Here is a 19170-nt window from a genome sequence, read left to right as displayed (position 1 = left end):
TGGGAAAAATCCAAATCTGAGGTGAAAACTCCGAAAAACAGTAAAAGGTCGAATATTCAATTTTCATTTTCCGTTCTAATGAAAGAATTCAAAGATGTGTGACGTCAGACTTCAGGCAGTTGTCTCGCTAGGTAGCGCCAGTATGCAAGCGCGCTGGCGGAAGAGCAGAAAGAAATGTGCAGAAACGTATGCACACAAACACATTAATGTGTTGCCTGCGAGGGAGCTTTGCTCGGAACATTAAATTTGATATGACGTCATCGTGTACGCGAGCGTATGCCGTGACGTCAGAGTTCACGATTTACCGGTATTTTTTTAATCGATTTATATCGGGATCTAGAAGTCGTAGAAGAACAAGCTGGGCCCGTCCCTCCGGGAATTTTTTAGCCCGTAGTTTACTCGATCGTGGTTAAAGAAAATTAGTACCTATGTAATATTATTACTCGCACTGCGTGTTCGGGAGGTTGCGTATACGGTCGCGCTGCGCGCTTCGGGGCTTCGCGGGGATGTACATATGGTCGCGCTTCGCGCTCCCTTGTTTAAGGTCCTATTTTATTAAAGGCTCAAAGGACCAGATAAAAGCTTTCGGGAACGTTGGAAGAAATACATTTCTCCTTAAAAAAATACGCTCATCGATGAGCGCGCCTTGAATCTCAACGGAATTTTCTAGAACTACAGGATGTGTAGGCCGCATGTTTTCTTGTACATTTTTCAAAATTTCAAGATTACAGGTAAAGTAAAAAATGGAACTTTGGAGTTTTATTTTTATCTTTTAGCTAGCAAATGGAATAAGCTAATAAGTTTCATCAGACCTACCTTACCTTTTGCTGAAAAGACCTGCTGAAGAAGCCTCAATTCACCATCTCCATTGCACAGTATCTTACCAAAATCAAAAGGCAAGCAAGGTATGACAAAATCCTTATCTGATAACTTATCAGTGATGATATCAATAGACTGTGTACTACTCTGAACTTTCTAGGTAGGTACTTGCCTTTTGAACTGAGTCAATAGGTGTTATGAGTGAATAACATAATATTTCCCATCAGCTTCCTTAATGAAATTACCTATCACTACCTTGAGAATGTGATTTTTGCATCCATGATGCAACTAAACAACATTTGAAACATGAGACCATCCATCTGATTTCATTGTATCTGATGTCAGTGTGAATGCCTAACTGACACTAATGAATGAAGTCAAAAGCTCCAGTTATAAGACTGTATTTTCCTGTTAAAAAATTACATGTTATCCCCTGATTATCTTAATTTATTCCATGTGTTCTTACTTCTTATCTTAGATGCTGCACTCCAAATCCAGTTTTCTGGCCAGATTCTTTCATGCTTCTGCTAATCAGCTGACTACCAATAAATCTCTTCTTGGGAAATTAAGAAAGAAAACAGGATATAGTTTCACAAATTGCAAGAAAGCTCTGGACCTCAATGAACAAGATCTAGGCAAGGTAATACATTTTCAAATATCCTATGTGTGCAGTCATCCTTGTAAGTAAGGGCAAATGACCAATCAAAAGCCTCATTTATCTGAGCCAAGTGGGCATGCTAATGGACATTCAAAAACCTTGCATGCAAGTTATTTATATGCTATTTTACTTGATCTGTGAACACAATGTTCAAGTAACTTTAAATGCTTTTTTTAAATTTTATTATTATTTTTAGGCAGAGAAATGGTTGCAAGAGCAAGCCAAAGAACTGGGTTGGGCCAAAGCATCAAAACTAGCTGGACGAAAAACATCACAAGGATTGATCTCCATTGCTGTGGAAGGAAAACATGCAACCATGGTGGAATTCAACTGTGAAACTGATTTTGTTGCCAGAAACAAACAATTTCAAGGAATGGCAGAGCTCATTTCATTAGCCTGTTTGAACTATACCAAAACTCAAGTCCAACCCCAAGAACCCTTTGCAAAGGTAACTTTGATTTTATGGTAATGCAATTGAACAGACTACAAAGTTATTATAAAGGGTAGGTTTCCTGAGTAAACTGAAATCATTTTAGATAAAAAATCATTTAGTAAAGACCTTTTCAGACTTTTATAATAGCTCACCACATGAAATTTATAAATAAATCTTTCTGGTTTTGTAAAACACAAATCATAACTCTTGTTTCAGGTGTTCCTAGACACTGCACAGTTGCAATCATTGGCTGGTCCCGAGAACAAATCTCTAGCTGACCATGTGGCCATTTTGATTTCATCTGTGGGTGAGAACCTTGTGCTCAGACGAGCTGCATGTGTGACTGTGAATGAGGATCATGATGTGGCTGGCTTCACACACCCATCTCCTGGTCTAGAACATACAGGACCAATATTAGGGAAGTTTGGGAGCCTTATGGTCTATCAGGATCTGAAAACAGGAGACAAACAACAGAATGTGCAGAATGTTGCAAGACAACTGTGTCAACATGTTATTGGTAAGACAACATCTTGTGGCTTTGAAGTTATATTTTATTTCAATTTATTTACAAGTCAAGTTACATCCATTTTTATTTTGATAGCTAGCCAGTGGCAATATGTTGTGTACACTTGCTCAATACGGATTAGTGAAGTTAATATTATGTGTGATTTGTATCTGGATGGGTAACCATCTAAGCAATCACATGCTGCTGGTAGTTCTCAGTCCCCTGAGGGTAAAATCCCCATCACTAAAAACCTTGGCAGTTATACAGTGACATTTGTTGTCCTTCTCTCTTCAATTTTGGGATAACACTTAAGAACTCTATCAAACCTCTTTAATATAATACCTAATAATAAACCTGGCTAACTTCACCTCATATTCTTTTGCTTAGGAATGAACCCCAAATCCATTGGCAGCGAAGAAGACACGCCCAATGAAGATCCAGAAGAGGAGACTATTATGTACCATCAGGAGTTTCTATTGGACCCTACTCAATACGTCGGAGAAGTTATTGTGGCAGCTGGCATCAAACCAGTGGAGTTTTTACGTTTTGAGTGTGGTGAGGGGTGTGAAGAAAGTGAAGAGACTCAGACACAGGCTGCCACAGCGGGTTAATTTCCACCCTTCCTGGAGATATAGGGCCAAATGGCTGAGGATTGCTCTGATAAGAAAATTTCTTTCCAGAAAAAATCATTTTAGGAATATATATTATTTAATTAAAAATAGATGTTTCCTGTTCTAAATAGCCAGTTTGGATGTCAGATTTTCGAGTGAGAAATTCTTTGATGATGTACAGTTTACACCCACCTTTAGACCCAGTCCTATCTATTATGCAAGTTTAACCTTAGGGTAGGTTATCTACAGAGTAGGGCATTGCACAAAGGGGAGCAAATAAGACATCTCTACCAAGTCCTACTTATTTGTATGAAGAATATTATGGTGGAAAATTTTTTCCTCCATATAGATACAGCAGCAAGTACCTAGATACCTAACTTTTATTGATGACATCGCTAAGCTTTGGTGCCATCAGTGTAAGAGAGTTATGCAAGACTGTTTTGTTTGTAGCTTTTTTCCACAAAATAAATTACTGTAGCTAAGCTCAGAAATTTTTATTAGTTGAGAATGAAAAAAAAAAAAACTGTTCTCTTATTTATTTTAATTTAAAATGAAAAATATTTACTAGCTAGCTTGGAGAGTAGCGCGTCTGCCTTGTAAGTGATAGGTCGTGGGTTCCATTCCTGCCCTGCGCCAAATTTATTCTAAAATAGGCAAGGTTTGTTCTCGGATTTCCTCCGAAACCTCCGAATATTATGAAACCTCCACCTACATATAGTTCCCCTTGTCAAACAACCCTCAAAAAAAAAAAAAAAAAACTTGGTCTCCTCCATTCTGATTTCATAGTTTGTAGGGAAATATTTAACCGAGAAAATTACCTGATAAACGGGATTTGAACTCGACTCGGGAGACCTAAAAACAAGCATTTCATTAGGTAAGCCCCGGCCTAATTAAATCGGCTCCAGTGAACGAGAGCCTTAAAAAATACGCTCATTTTCTCAAAGATTTTCAACTTGGCAACAGCGCATTTCCTGTTTGTTTACATTTTTGAAATGTTAACGGTTTTGTGTTTTTTTTTTTTTTTTTTCGAAAAAAAATTTTCACCTGCCTTCTGCCTTTAGTTTAGTGCCTTTTTTTTCAGCTTTTTACATGACAGTTTAATTTGACATGCATAAAAAAGTATCCTTTAACCTTTGAGTGAGTTGGACTTATCCATAATGTCGACCAAAAGTAATCCCAGAGCTTTATTTAGCAGCACCCCTGTTAAGAAAAATGAAGGACCCATTGCAACCTTGTAAGTGTCACTTTGAACCAACAAAAATTTTCATGTAATATCTAACTTTCTTACATTTGAGACAAAAATTGCTCGGAAATAGAACTCTTCACAATGATTATGTTATCCTTTTAATAGTAAGTAGTTCTATTATGTGGAGGAAATGTCCATGAAGTTGTAGTGTCACATAAGATGGTAGAAGTTGTAGTGTCACATAAGATGGTACATGTAACTATTCTGAAACCCTTAAGTAAAACTATCCCAAAGCTCAGGACTCAATTTTCATTTTAGCTTGTTCAGATGTAGCCATTTGCAAAGTCTTGCTGGAAAGCACAAAAAAAGTTGAGGTACTTGTGCAGAAGTCATGTCAGTGGAAGATTACTACCAAAGGAACTGGCACAAACAAGCAGTGACCAGTGTACATTATAGGGTTAGGTTAAACGCAAAAAGGAGTTTTCTTTTCCACTGTTGTGGCTTCTGCATATTTATCAAAGTTGACAAACTTCAGAAGGTTAACTTTTGGATTAGTTGTAGGTTTATACTAACTCATATTTTCCCATCTAATTTCAGATCCTCATCTAATCAAAGCAAACCAAAAGAAAAGTTTGTCAAGCCTGCAACTCCCAAGACACCACTTGCAACTGCCAACTATGAGCGATGTATTCAAGCCAGGAGAGCCATGTCGGCAGACAGGTCTCCTGCAACACCCAAGATCAAACTTCCACGAGCTAATCTCATCATGAGAAGCTCCTCAGAAAATTGTGTTGCTGACAATTTAGAATGTAGCAGAATGACAGTTGCTGTAAGGATCAGACCTTTGCTTGTCAAGGAATTACACATGGATGTTTCAAGTATTGAAATAAGTCCTGACAGAAGAGAGATGAAAGTGAATGATAATGCAAAGAGCTACACTTTCAAATTGGATCACTGTCTTGGTCAAGATACGGATCAGACCAGTGTGTTTACCATCATTGCACAGCCACTACTAGATGCAGCATTCAATGGATACAATGTTTGTTTGTTTGCTTATGGCCAGACTGGATCAGGGAAAAGTTATAGGTAACTTGTCTGAATAATTACTTAATTACCTAGAGCTAGAGGATTTAGATATTTTTAAGTATCTACTTTTTTCCTCATAGCATGCTTTATAATTCTGTTAGTACTTAGGTGTCATCATTTAGGTTTACATATTTTTTTATATACTTTATCAGTGGAAGAATTCCGTATGACGTCCATAGCTAAGTGCATTCAGGTCCTCTATAAATAAGCTAGCTGTTTATCAGATCAGTTGCGTTTACTTGGGCGAGGTTTCAAAGTCAAAGAGCAGAAAAAAAAAAGTAAAAATGAGGAACTAGGGAATTTCCCTTTTTCTTCTACAACTTCTAGATCCGGAGATGAATCGATTTAAAACATACTAGTAAAATCTTATTTACTGACGTTACATCAACTATCCCGAGCAAGGCTCCCTTGCAGGCAACACTAATGTAATGTTTTTTGTGCCCATGCGTTTTTGAGCAGTTCTTATAATCGCACGTCACATTTCGATTTTTCATAACTTTTTTCCGTAGGAATCGAGCCTTTTATTCATATTTTTACCCAAATGCAACAATTCTATTTTGTATTGACAGGGGCGATAGCACGTTGAATTCATCAGTTCTCAGACCACGTGTGCTTTTTTATCCTGGATTTTCCTGGTCCCACTCAGGCTGGACTGGCTGGGTGAGGTAAATAGACATGTGGGTAGGCAGATAGGTCAGGTTTATACACATGTGGCTAAACAGGTAGCTTGTCGCCGATTGTTGGGTAAAACCCACGTCACTAAAGACCTTAGAAGTTGCGCCGTGACGTTAAACCTATTAAAAAAAAAGAAGAGAGATCCTCTTGACGTCTGTAGCTAGGGCATACATCAGGACCTCTAGGCTTATACCGTAAATAATGAGCTTATCAATTAGTTGTGTAGTGGTCATCGCGGTGGACTTCGGATGTGGAAGTTGGCGATTCGAGTCCAAGCCAAGTCATGAAATTTATCTTTCCGTGTCTGTGCTGACAGACATCACAAAATTTATTGAGGTGTATTAATGAGTTAAGTGGGGGGATTACTTCTCTATCTATTGTCTAGCATAGTTGTCCCAACCCAAAATAATTTGGAGAGGTTAAAAAGAAAAAATTGTAGCCCACACCAAAAATGTCAGCCCAAAGCAATCACCGTAGGGCTGATTGAGAGGTTAACGCCGACCCCGTCTGACTCGGGAAAAGACGAAAAATATATCTAGATGTGATATCTTGTTCAGACTGTATGTTAGAAACTACCATATCAATTACATAGAACACGTCACGTTTAAGTGCGCCATTAGTTCCAAGTGCTTAAGTTTGGCATCTTATCTTTGCAAATAATTCCGCTATTTACTTGCAACCTCGTAAACATTGTTCAGATCCAATGTGTAACTAATTGTAGTACTAAATGTAAAGTAAACAGGTGAAATATCTCACTTCCCTACAGACAATAAAGAGATGATAAGACCTTTAAAAGGAAGAATAAATTAAGAGATGAAATACATATTTTACTGTTGATTTAGGTAATGGTACTTGATGTCCTATTTTGTCAGACTAAAAAGTACACTCGGGAAAAAAGGACCCAAAAAGACTCCAAAGATTAAATTCAACCTATACCTATTCCTATAATCTAACGAGAAAATTCCCTCCAAAGGTTCAATTCAACCTAAAATCGGACGAACCTTTTGAGGGACGATGAAGGATGAAACAAACACACATTACTTAATCTCCTGATAAATTAGATGCAAAATGGGCGAGGTAAAACTTAGAGGTCGTTTCGCTCGTTCAAATAGTGTAAATCACATTATTTCTGATAAGCTGATAAGATAAAATGGACAAAACAATACAGAAAAAGAAAAGGAAATGAAAACGCAAAACTATTTGAATAATTTTAGTACAAAAAAGAAACTTTCCCAGGAATTTTATTGAAAAATTTCATTGTTTAAATTGTTTTGTTTAAAATAAAATAAAAATTGAAAAATAAATAGGTACTTAAAGCTAAATTTATGTACAACATTGGTCACCGTATGCAGAGAGGGATTGTTTATTGTTTGACAGACAGTAAAGAAAACAGTACAATTCTTTTATCTCACTAGAATTCGTACTTGGTTTAAACAAAAATGCCACTCCTAATCAAATATAAATGGGAAGCATTGTGTCTTATCGCCTGGGCATACTACCGGCTAGGCATGCTACAGCATAGACTACGAGTCTAAAATGAGTTGTTTCATTGAAATAAAAACAGGCGATAAAACATTCCGCAGGCATTTGATAGGGCTCCGCATACTGTGACGAAACAGGAAAAAAGACAAGGAAAAATACTTAAAAGATAAAGTGAATGTTTTATTTCTGCTGATGATGAAAATGAAGGCACCTACTTAATTAAACAAGAAAATACAGAGGAAGAATACTACGGATTTAGTCAACAAATACATACAAGCGGCTTGGAAAATACTTGGAAGAATCTGCAATGGGAAACATTAGTAAATTCTATGGGTATTATTTACAAATTATGTGTGAAATACGTGTATGCTTAATCACATGGCAAAAACTCGTGAATCCATATCTCCCTGCCAGTATAGACATTTTATAGACGAGGATGATGAGTTTATCAAGGAGACACATAATCCGATTAGATTTCGGAGTGTACTCAAACAACTTTGTAGATAAGTTGCAAAAACCGCACTCTGTATTACAAGTCAATAACTAATCCGCCTAGCGATACTAAAGTTGTAAATTGACTCTTGAAACATGGAATTGTAAAGAATATGATGATAACATGAAATGGGTGCACTAAACAAACAATACTATAAAAATTAAACCTAATCTAATCCTCATTCCTTAATGGTATGAGCATGCTATCTCGGAAAAACAGCATGTAAAATACTGTATCTCATAGCTGGACATTTGAAGAAAAACTTCATAGCACGAAAAAATTCTCATATTCGAGAGGGTCGAAATCGAACCAGCATCGGCACTTACTGAACGTAGAGCCAAGAGTTTGACTGCTCAGCCATCTAGACTGCACCAAGCAGACTACATATTTGTCTCACAGACAAAATAGTCTGCTCAAATCGAACCTATTAACAGTCAGCTACAGCCAAAAGTATCGGCAGAAAATCTGCTCAAACCAATCCTATTAACAATCCGTCAGCTAAAACCGAGCTTATAACACGTCCACTGCTCCGCTCCACTAGTTCACAACTTAGCACAGTCGCTCCCGCTCCCATCTCCGCTTTCGACTGTCTCCTCGCCTTCGTCCTCCTCGGTAATACTCGTTTTCTGGGTTCGGGCCTTCATGTAGTTGAGGAGCTGCCGTCTCGTTTTCTCCTTGCAGATCTTACACGAATCGGAGTTGGATTTTTTGTGCGCGTGCGGTGAAGGGGCGCAGAACTTCTTCCTGGTGTAGTCTGAAAGCAGACGAAATGGACGAAGGAGACATTAGACGAAAGTTAAAAAAATAAACTCGCCTAGAGGAGAACAGTTAACCCTAACCAACTAAGCTAGCTGATAGTTTTCCAAAGGCTTCAATCGAATATTAATCATTAAATCAAGCACAAGTTAGAATATTAGTATTGACTATGGTTCAGGGCGGTGTTACTAAAATAGATACGGTTAAAATAATAACAATAAAAAAAAATCCTTCGCCTAAGAATCGCCTCTTACATTCTGCTGCAGGCAGGAAATCGGGAAGCAGAAATCCGCGTATTGTAAGTGTGTTGAGATGATTTAAAGTGTGCGGTGAACCGATATGGTCTGACACACGGAAGTCAGCGTGTCTTTTCCTTTATATGGACGAAGGTCGAAGAGAGTGTACTGTACAATTCTACATATAAATATGTACCTACCTCCGTAATAGTACTAATAATGTACCTAAATATATGTACCTCCCTCCGTGATGTACCTCTGAATAACTCGAGAGTAGAGAGACATGAAGAGTATTTAATTGCGTATTTGATCAATCCAATTGATTATGAGTGTTTTTAATTGATCATTCCATTAAATAATTTGATTTATTGGTTATTTAAAGTTACACCTTGTCAGTCTGCTTACAAAATTTGATAGTCAACCGTTTATGTCAGAAGTTGTTTCTCTGAGGGATTAAAAGTATACTTATGCTGGGGTTTACCAACTCGGGATTGAGTTGAAACGAGGATTTCCGTATGCTTAATGGTCAGGTCAACCTCGGATTGAACTCAATCCTGATACAATCCACGGTGGTAAAACTCGACCTTAGTATGTCCGCGTTGCGTGTTACTAGGACAATGTCCTCAGTTATACCTGAATCTGAATGAAAGACAAGAGTGTAATCCCCAGTATTTTAAGGCTTCCTAAATCAGGCGGGATTCATCAGCGTGTTTTGTAATTCTATCCAAGAATCCAGGGGTACTGTTATCCCAAACATTACTAAGATTGTTAACCCCATTTGTTAATTTAACGTAACGAAATCAGAGAAGCCTAAGAATAAGTACCTAGCTACATGATAAAAACTATGTAGGTTACTAGGAACGTATAATTATTTGGTGTCAAAACACTACACTTGATAACGTGGCCACTGGTCAACATAATTTTGTTTTCATTAGTCCTAGAATTTCCGACTGATAGAGTCAATACCAGAGGAAATTAACCACCAAGCAAGGTTGAACCCCAAGGAACTCCATCACACCACTTAGAGGTCCATTACTATGTGGCTATTGGTCAAATATTTTTTCCGTTAAACGAGATTTTATGGTTGCATTGTGTAAAGATCTGTAATAAAGTTGGAATCCAGGCAACTAAGTTAGGAGGACACAGAGAAATCCGGCAGGTCGCACTAGTTGCCGACCTTGTGGAGTGACCTTTCTGATCTAGGTATCTGGGTAGGGTACCCTAGAATTCAACCTGTGGACCAGACGATCTCGGGTATCCTAGACATTAATTAAATAGACTAGACACTAATGCCATCCACAATTCCACACACTATCAATATTTTTTTTTTATCTCTCTATGGGAGGTTTATGAATTAGGTTTCGTTTGATTTTCTTCCTATGGCATGTACTCATGTCAGACTAATAAAATATCCATTGATCCATTAACCATACAAAGCACGTTCTCATCAAATAGCAAGATTTTTCTGATTTTAGCTTTAATATAAGTACATATTCCCTTTAGGATGAGCAAGTAATCATTTTGAGATTTTTGAGCCAAAGTCACAACTTTGAGCCATGATTTTGTGTTCTTATCAGATTGCTGGGGCACAATGTTCTTGATCCCACTGAGCTAATCTGAATGCCTCAGTACAACCTGGTGTGTCCTGAATTCATTGAACCTTGTGCGTTACCTCGCTCTGAATTGGCGAATGAGGACCAAGATTGGTGACTTCCTCATTAAGCAATAGTGTGGAAGATTTACAGTCGACGCGAGGGATTTGTAGCCAGATAACATTAGGCCACAGTGCAATAGTCCTAAACAAAAATGGACGTGGCACACAAGGGATCAAGAAGAAACCTCCTTAACATATTAATAATACATGAGGCCTATAGACAGTCCAGCTACTGGCTTCGTTAACTTCGTTTAAACAACCCTGTCGTCAAGTAATAGTCCAGTCCAGTTGGGCAACATATACAACCTAATTCTGTACAGCTATAGTTATAGAATGACTGATGACTCTAATGAGGCTTGGACAGGTGCATGTAAATTGTACTTAACGTAATATGTACATTGTAAAATCTAGCCAAGTTGGAAACTGTTGGCAAAATGTCCCAACTGTTGGCAAAATCTCTTTGCTTCTACTTCCCTTTTGAAGTATTGGAGGCGTTGTTATCATCATTTTTAGTATGTTTATCTTGTAAACACGTTACGCAATATGGACAGAAAAGTGTATGTTTCCGTTAAGGTGGCGTTCCGATCCTAGCTGCCGGGTCGCGCGACTTCCAATACAAACTTCCAGTCGAACAAATTATTACAAAAATAGTATTTTAAATCACATGAAAACCTCACGGGCAGCGCGACCACACTGCTCTCAGAGCGACCGGGCAGCAGCTGCCAGGTCGCGCTGCCCGGCAGCTAGGATCAAAACGCCACCTTTACGCCCATCATGGAAGTTTCCAAGTTTCAAAGATGTTATTTGAGACAACTTGTTTTACATCTAGGTTTCACATTCTTTAGTCTGCCATCACCTTTCGGCTACAGCTGTAGCCGCTACAACAACAACATCTAGGTGAAACCCAATACGGGTGTAGTCCGATACTTTCGACATTTAGGCCTTGACGAGGAATCGATACCGAACACTCGCAGAAAACAGAGCTATACGTAACACATAGCTTGCATGACAATTTGAAATGGATCCAAGAAATGCAATACTCCTGGACGTCCGTAGATTCCTAATTACCACTTGAATAGGATGTATGTCATTCTATGCGAGAACAGTGAAGCGTAAATATGACACGGTTACGTAGTGTATAGCTACTTACTGATAAGAGTGATAAGGTTAGATAACAATTCTAGTCAGTGCCAGTTAATAACTATTCTGTGGATGTTGCAGTTGAGGAGGGAAATGTCAAGGATCTTTCTCAGTGCGCCCTTGTGATATGAATTTTTTGAGCCCAGTCTAGTTTTGTGTTTATCCAATGTTCGTATGTGTTTGGTTGTTGCCCAACATTTTGGTTGACATTGAGCGACCAAAAATCTACGTTAATATACAAAAAGCCCACTGAGAGGCTTAGGTTTAGGGGCAAATAGCCATAATCGTTGGGTTAAGTTTATACGAATCAACGAATACTTCTCTTTTATAGTGCTGGAATAGAAGTGGAGCCCGTTTATCTCAAGAATAAACCAGTTCCTACCATTGTTGTCAAATTCTCAACAACCGGGATTGAATCCACTACATGCCCCCTGATTACCAGCTAATTACATAGTATCCTAAATTTTGTATTAATGACGGAAATGTCGTTTTAGAAACAATGTGCATTTTTTTTTTTTTTATAATTTCCTAAATTTTTTTTTAATGAGGGAAATTGGTTTTTAAAAAAAATGTGTTTTTTTTTTTTTTTTTTTTTTTTTTTTTTTTTTTCACTGGTAGCGCTCACTAGGGTAGCCTTCATTCAAGCAGATACGAAAAATTATCACAAGTGACGAAGTGACCTTCCCGATGTCTAACAAAACAAATATGAATCAGACGGCAGTTTCCCTGGCACGTTTTTCTTATCTTGCCTACGTATAGTCCATAACGTCCGTGTAGGTCCTCATAAATTTTAATTATCCGTGAGTGCCATGGACATCACTTCGTCATATCATTGAATCAGTGACCGTGTAGGTATTTTATCATCGGATGACTAATACCTGAAGGCGATTACCGTATTACGTCTTCCCTCCTACAAAACCCCTAAAAAAAAAAAAAAAAAAAAAAAAAAAATGAAGTCCATCTTCAAAAAAATGAAATCACTTTTCATTATAAAATGGAATTTCTTGGCTTGATTTTTAACCACTGTATACATAGAGGTAGAGTCACTGATTAATAATAAATAATTGATGATACATAATATTTTACAATGAAATTATTGGCACGAATTTTTACATTACCTGTGGCAGTCTACGTCATCCAACCCTGATGAAAAGAGAATATTGATAACTTGATATCAGTATAACCTCTGAGCAGGTCTCGATGCATTAAGATAATTGAGAAAAAATAATAATAATAATAATAAGTAACATAAAATAATAATAATGGCTGTACGTTTCCAGAAAATGTGTAGTCATGTTTTCTGCAATTCATTAATGATATCGTTGTTTTTATTTTTTAGATAAACAACAATGAAACAAAAACTGAACGCAAAATAAATTAATGTAAACAAAAATACAATTTTCCAAGAGGCCGTTTCTTGATATTGTTGACAAAATTTGCATGCTCACAACAAAATGAGCTCATTATGAGGTAGGTGTTCAAAATGCACTTTATGAAAATGGATTGATAAGCAGTAAAATATAAACATTAAAATTATAATAAATAGTATCTAATAATAATGATAATGATGACAATGAAATTAATAAAATGATAATAATGATGATAATAAAATGAAATTTCGTCTTGTTTACAATGAAACATTTTCATGTTGTTGCCAATAACAGAGTCTGGTAAAGTCTGTATGTATTTGAGAAGGTGATGGATGAGTCACTTATTTTGCTGCCTAATGCTTTAGCTACTTATTTGCTGATGGCACACTTTAGCTTATTTATCAACATCTTTAATGTAATGAGACACTGATTATTTCATTCAATTGTATCATATTATCGAATACAGGGTGTTACTCAAGTCTGAACAGCTCAAATGGTAGAAAAAATTATCTGAATTTTAACATTGATCTTTTTTTTTTTTTTTTTTTTTTTTTGAAAAAAATGGTACCTATGTCAAATTATGAAATACGTAGTGAAACTTTCCTGCTATTAGAATATACGAAGATTTCTTAATTACCCCGTATATTGGAATCATTGAACCACTTATAAATGTGTATAGACAAAAACACACTTAGGTGTAGAATTCTTGTCATTCATTTGTCTGTATAATCGTAGTGACAATATTTGGTATTGAAATGTATGTAGGTATACCAAATTATTAAGCACCTTAGCAGGTGTGTAACGCCTTGGTATTTCCCCTGGTCAATCGAATTAAGAGAACAAAAAAACTGATAAAAGAATCAATCCGGAAAAAAAAAGAAAATCAAACTCTAGCTTTTTTCCTCAGCTTTTGTGTGTAGGCGAACCAAAACTTTCCATAGACATTTTATCTGAACCAGAGCTACCTTGTTTGTTTTCATCAGAATTAGGTTGTTTAGTTCCTTATAACTACTGACTTGAAAATATTGTCAGACTTCGGGACAACACACATAAAACGCAAATATTTATCAATCGAAGCTGAAGAAATAATGTACACAAGATTTCGATGGACATCACAATATTCGAAATTAAGAGATCAACAAAAAACGCCACATATGTACCTATTGATAACAGGAACAGTATAATAACAAAAACAGTAATATTAATGCTTTGTATAGGTATATCATGGAATCAAATGTTTATATTATTCTGATATCTCATGTTGACATTAACAAGTTCCAAACAAACATGATTGTCAACATCAACACCTGCTCGGAACGTGTAGGCCATTATTCACCGATATGAGATATGATTTCTTGGAGATTATTTGTTTGTTCAACCAGAAATTTCTAATGATTAGTCAGATTTTGATGACATTTTTTAAATGTGTTCACCATAAAAGTATAAAGAACTTTGATCATTATGTACATTCCTACATATTAGTTTTTAGGCCCCATCAAACCTTTCGGGGGCCCGGAAAAGTGTAAAAAGCTTTGATTATGTTTTTTTTTTTTTTTTTTTTTTTTTTTTTTTTTGTAGTTGGGAGAAGGCTTATCCAGGGAACGGCATTATAAATCCTGCATTCCACATATAGGTAGGTACTTTGATGGAGACTGCAGAGTAGGTACAATGACCGAGAGTGTGAAGGAAAAGAAAGAATGTTATCTCAGTTAATCCGTCTGATATAATAATTCGAATTCCACGATATTGTTTCCGATAGTGACATTCCACGATATTGGTGTGATAATGACATTCCACGATATTGTTCCTGAAAATGACATTCCTTGCCAAAAACCCTTTGGGGGGCCGAGAAAAGTTAAAAAAGTTTTTTTTTTTTTTTTTTTTTTTTTTTTTTTTTTTTTTTTTTTGTAGTTGGGAGAAGGCTTATCCAGGGAACGGCATTATAAATCCTGCATTCCACATATAGGTAGGTACTTTGATGGAGACTGCAGAGTAGGTACAATGACCGAGAGTGTGAAGGAAAAGAAAGAATGTTATCTCAGTTAATCCGTCTGATATAATAATTCGAATTCCACGATATTGTTTCCGATAGTGACATTCCACGATATTGGTGTGATAATGACATTCCACGATATTGTTCCTGAAAATGACATTCCTTGATACCTATTACTTATTTACTTTGCTCTGAAGCAGTTGTTTCCAAACTTTTTGACCTCCTAATGAAGACAGATTTGTGGACAAATCCCCCGCTGTTGTATCAGCGTATTTGTGGACAGATCCCTTTGTAGCAAGACGATGTGTTAATTGAAATCGTCGTTTTTCCCTTTTGGAGGGAACTCACCACAAACTGGGACCAACTGCTCTAGAGGACCACCATAGTCACGAGATTCACCATGAAGAAATTTTCCAAATGTGTTCATCATACAAGTATGAAGATTATTATTATTTATTGATTGATCCCGATCAATATAGGTACATTACATAGGTATTATATTCATTGTATCCTCTGGCATTCCATTGTAGTCCGGTTTAAGACCTACGGACACGTTGGCTATATCGAATATAGGAATATAGATATATTAAAGGACCAAGGAATAGATAACGATATACATGGTTATATTATGTATAGTAAATTGAGACTCAGTGTAGTGCGCAGCAAATAAACACCTGTTTGTTTCGGTAGTGACGTTTGAGATTCTGGTTTTCGTAAATATGTATACAAGGTGTTTGGAAAAAATTAGTAACTTTAGAAATCTTTATCTATAGGCCAGCCACTCACCTGGATGGAAAAGCTCCTTTTGGAGAATCCTGCCACATTAAATAGAGCAAAAAAAAACCTAATCAGGTCCTCCTGTCAGGTCTACCTGATACATGATGCTCATTACCTGATGAGCACACACACTGTCAGGTGGTCCTATGGACCTGATCATAGTCGTACCTGTCAGGTCTACCTGATAGTGAGTGGCTGGCCTTAGATACCCAAGTCAGGTGGAGGAAAAATTTTGGATGGCACGTGCTTAGGGCTCCTTGACCCCAAACTTTTCTCGCTTATTGTTCAGCCACTAAGACCTCTTTATCAGTAATTTATTACATGTTCCCTCTAATTCCGCGCTTTGTCTAGTGGTACATCTACGTAGGTATCTATTATCTATCCATTGTTTTCAAGCGTATTCTTTAACTGTCTGGCTAATAAAACCATAAACTAGAGAGCAAATATTTATCTTCCTAAGCACTTAAAAGGGGGGAAAATATCTTTAAGGAACTTTTTTTTATTGGGGGGATTACTTTAATTGTGTTGTTTGTTCTTGACAGATTAATAGGAACTATCTTTCTGCTACAAAGTCACAAAAGCCGTAGGTATTTTTATTTTATTACTGAGGTATGTACCTCCTCAGGTACACAAAATTGTACTTTAAAAAAAAATCGACTTGGGTTGTTCATCTCTAAATTTGGTAATGAGGATTTTCTGTCGTTCCTTATACACCTCGATAAATTACATGACATGACTTGGACTCGAACCACCAAATTCTGTATCCGAAGTCCAATATGTTAACCTGGATCCGAAGTCCAACATCTTAACCAATAACCAGTACACTACTGAGTACTCTGAGTAGTACTCAGGTTGGATTTTTAGGACTATTCTAATGGAGCAGTTGCAAATGGGTAAAAATTACGAATAAATGGTCGATTCCCTATGTAAAAAGTTGGGAAAAATCCAAATCCGAGGTCAAAACTCCGAAAAAATAACTGTAAAAGGTCGAAAATTCAAATTTTATTTTCGAATTTATCTCGGGAAAAGTCGTAAGAAAAAGAAAAATTCCGTTGGTCCTCATTTTTCCTGCTCTATGACTTTGAAACATCACCCAAGTAAGCGCAACTGATCTATTGCATTTGCTATCCATGTTCCTGGTTTTGTTTCACAGGATAGTCTCGGTGGAAATTCCCGTACCACGATGTTAGCCACTATCAATCCCCTGCAAAGTCACATAGAGGAGTCTTTAGCTACTCTGCGCTACGCTCTGCAGGCCAGGAATATTGTCAACACTATCCGCAAGAATCAGGACTGCAAGGAAACCTGCCTCAGGTATGAAAGATCAAAAAATTTGTCCAGCCTAGTTAGCTTAGTTGGTAGTGCGTCTGCCTTGTAAGCGCTAGGCCGCGAGTTCGATTCCAGCCCGGGGCGTAACACACCTTTGTTCCGGGTTTTTTCCAAATCTATGGAAAATACGGGAACTGACTAATAAACAGAAAAAATAACAAAAAAAAAAGTTTGAAAAGATAGGTAGGTATGTACGAAAAACACAAAAACCCGCGAGTCAAGTAGGTATTTTTTCAGCCTTTTAGCATGTGATTTTCAGTACCTAACACGGATTCAAAAGCGGATTATTTGTAATTTAGTACCTATCCTTGGGTAAAGCAGTTTTACCCAAGGATAGGTACAAAGATGTTTTTATTTCGAATTACTTCATTGGTATTTGTTCTTTTTTTTTATTTGATGCAAAATAGTTTTTTTGTCTGGGGAGGGGGGGTGCATACCTTTGTTTCGGGTAAAAATCGGGAAATCCGTATTTTTTCACCATTTTGCTAGTTTGTACCGTATATGCCGAAAAAAAAGTTGGCAACCCTAGTACCTACCTACTTATGAAAGTATTCATTTGTAACTCTGCTTCAATAGGTACCAATGAATTTGTTTTCCATTTCAGCATGATGGGAGATAATCTGGACTCCTCTCTGAAAGAAACCACCGGGATCATTCCAAGGTTTTGTCATCAGCTGTTTGATCAGATTCCAAGCAATATGGTGGCTCAAGTGAAGATCAGCTATCTTGAAATCTACAACGAATTCGTCTACGATCTTCTCTCTAGTGAGAGGAAAGCACTGAAAGTTCGTGAAAGTCCTGACACAGGGATTTTTGTGTCTGATTTGTCCGTCCATGGAGTTTCCTCATTCAGTGAAATGCAGGTAAAGAATGTTTTCCCCTGGGTTCAAATAATAGTTGGTGAAAAAGTCTCATTAATTATTTCAGAGAAAATATGAATATACATCATTGAACTCCAGTGTAGATAGCAAAAGTGGATACAAGGCAATTTAAAGATGAAACAAAAGAGAAACTTAATCAAAGATAAGAACAGTCATTGGTCCAATTACACACTATTATGTACAGTTACTTAGATTGTTCTAACAGCTCATTTTTTGTTCTCTTTTTAGAAATGGTTGTCTGAAGGCAACAAAGCTCGGGCAACAGCATCTACCAATATGAATGACAAGAGTTCCAGATCTCATTCCATATTCCAAATCCAGCTTACTCTAACAGAGGTGAGATTAAATTACCTACATGTTTACATGGAGTGCACAGCAGGCTCCACTAGGTTTCCCACTTGCAAAAATGTTTCCCCTTTAAAATAAGTACATATTACAAATCAAGGGGCCACGATTTTTTCACATTTAGACAGGTTCGACTGTTTATCTATAAAAAAGAACAAAATTAACCAATACTTTGTCATTTTTTCATCTTTCAGGATACAGGTTCCTCTGTCACCCAGAAGTGTAGTCAAATCAATCTGGTCGACTTAGCTGGAAGTGAAAGAGTAGCACAAACCAAAGCTACAGAGGAAAGGTTCAAGGTAACCCTCTTACTTCTTAGATCCACCTATTTGTTTTCTGATAGAATGCTGAAAAACTTTTCAGTCCTATTCGGGCTGAAATAAGCTTTTGGGGTCTCTATAGAAGTGTTTGTGGGAAACGTTTTAAACTCGGTTTACGAAATCTGATTGGCTAAAAATTTTCATACATTTTGTATTCACGTTTATACAGGAGGGTCGAAACATCAACCTCTCTCTCATGACACTAGGCCAAGTCATTACCAACCTGAGTGACCATTCTGCTGTTCCACCCTATAGGAATTCCACACTCACCTATCTGCTCAAGGTAAGATTAAAATGTCTTGGTTGGGGCCCGAACCCGGGTCTTCCCATTCACCAGGCGAGCTCCTTAACCATGGCACTAAGTTACTGGTGAACCTAAAATTTCTACTCGGCAGTCTCTCTTTCTCCTCTCTCTCTCTCT

At 37.1% G+C, this 19170-nt stretch overlaps 2 protein-coding genes and 1 long non-coding RNA gene across 5 annotated transcripts in view; 2 read left to right on the top strand and 1 right to left on the bottom strand.

The window, feature by feature from the left end:
* The first annotated feature begins 715 nt into the window (after positions 1-715).
* LOC103524688 (elongation factor Ts, mitochondrial) lies at positions 716-3491 on the top strand. 2 transcript variants are annotated; one of them, XM_008489719.3, is made up of 5 exons: positions 716-905; positions 1298-1459; positions 1674-1925; positions 2127-2427; positions 2803-3491. In XM_008489719.3, exons 2-5 carry the CDS (start codon positions 1298-1300, stop codon positions 3024-3026), a joined length of 939 nt encoding a protein of 312 aa, XP_008487941.1. In that variant the 5' UTR covers positions 716-905; the 3' UTR covers positions 3027-3491. The 2 variants fall into 2 exon arrangements, with proteins under 2 accessions (XP_008487941.1, XP_008487942.1); XM_008489720.3 differs by having other exon boundaries at positions 716-979.
* LOC113465486 overlaps positions 2243-19170 on the bottom strand; it is a 17328-nt gene continuing 400 nt past the window's right edge. The window contains exon 2 of the long non-coding RNA XR_003390188.1: positions 2243-2360. This is a non-coding gene — a long non-coding RNA (uncharacterized LOC113465486). The remainder of the gene's footprint in view (positions 2361-19170) is intronic.
* Positions 4070-19161, top strand: LOC103524687 (kinesin-like protein KIF14). 2 transcript variants are annotated; one of them, XM_008489718.3, is made up of 6 exons: positions 4070-4260; positions 4810-5298; positions 17808-18066; positions 18313-18420; positions 18624-18728; positions 18919-19161. In XM_008489718.3, the coding sequence occupies exons 1-6, from the start codon at positions 4184-4186 to the stop codon at positions 19120-19122; spliced, it is 1242 nt and encodes a 413-aa protein (XP_008487940.1). In that variant the 5' UTR covers positions 4070-4183; the 3' UTR covers positions 19123-19161. The 2 variants fall into 2 exon arrangements, with proteins under 2 accessions (XP_008487940.1, XP_017305198.1); XM_017449709.2 differs by lacking the exon at positions 4070-4260 and adding an exon at positions 4282-4376.

Source organism: Diaphorina citri, unplaced genomic scaffold (genome assembly GCF_000475195.1).
Source record: "Diaphorina citri unplaced genomic scaffold, Diaci psyllid genome assembly version 1.1 scaffold115, whole genome shotgun sequence".
NCBI lineage: Eukaryota > Metazoa > Arthropoda > Insecta > Hemiptera > Psyllidae > Diaphorina > Diaphorina citri.
Note: the sequence above shows the minus strand (reverse complement) of the source record. Positions and strands in the feature narration are given on the sequence as shown.

What these genes read in the sequence shown, in the direction of transcription:
- LOC103524688 (XM_008489719.3), top strand. Translation starts at nt 1,298, where the DNA reads ATGCTGCACTCCAAATCCAGTTTTCTGGCCAGATTCTTTCATGCTTCT. An exon ending in CCCAAGAACCCTTTGCAAAG is followed by an intron (nt 1,926 to 2,126) that starts GTAACTTTGATT and finishes CTCTTGTTTCAG; the next exon opens with GTGTTCCTAGACACTGCACA. An exon ending in ACTGTGTCAACATGTTATTG is followed by an intron (nt 2,428 to 2,802) that starts GTAAGACAACAT and finishes TCTTTTGCTTAG; the next exon opens with GAATGAACCCCAAATCCATT.
- LOC103524687 (XM_008489718.3), top strand. Translation starts at nt 4,184, where the DNA reads ATGTCGACCAAAAGTAATCCCAGAGCTTTATTTAGCAGCACCCCTGTT. An exon ending in TCCAGCTTACTCTAACAGAG is followed by an intron (nt 18,421 to 18,623) that starts GTGAGATTAAAT and finishes TTCATCTTTCAG; the next exon opens with GATACAGGTTCCTCTGTCAC. An exon ending in CTACAGAGGAAAGGTTCAAG is followed by an intron (nt 18,729 to 18,918) that starts GTAACCCTCTTA and finishes ACGTTTATACAG; the next exon opens with GAGGGTCGAAACATCAACCT.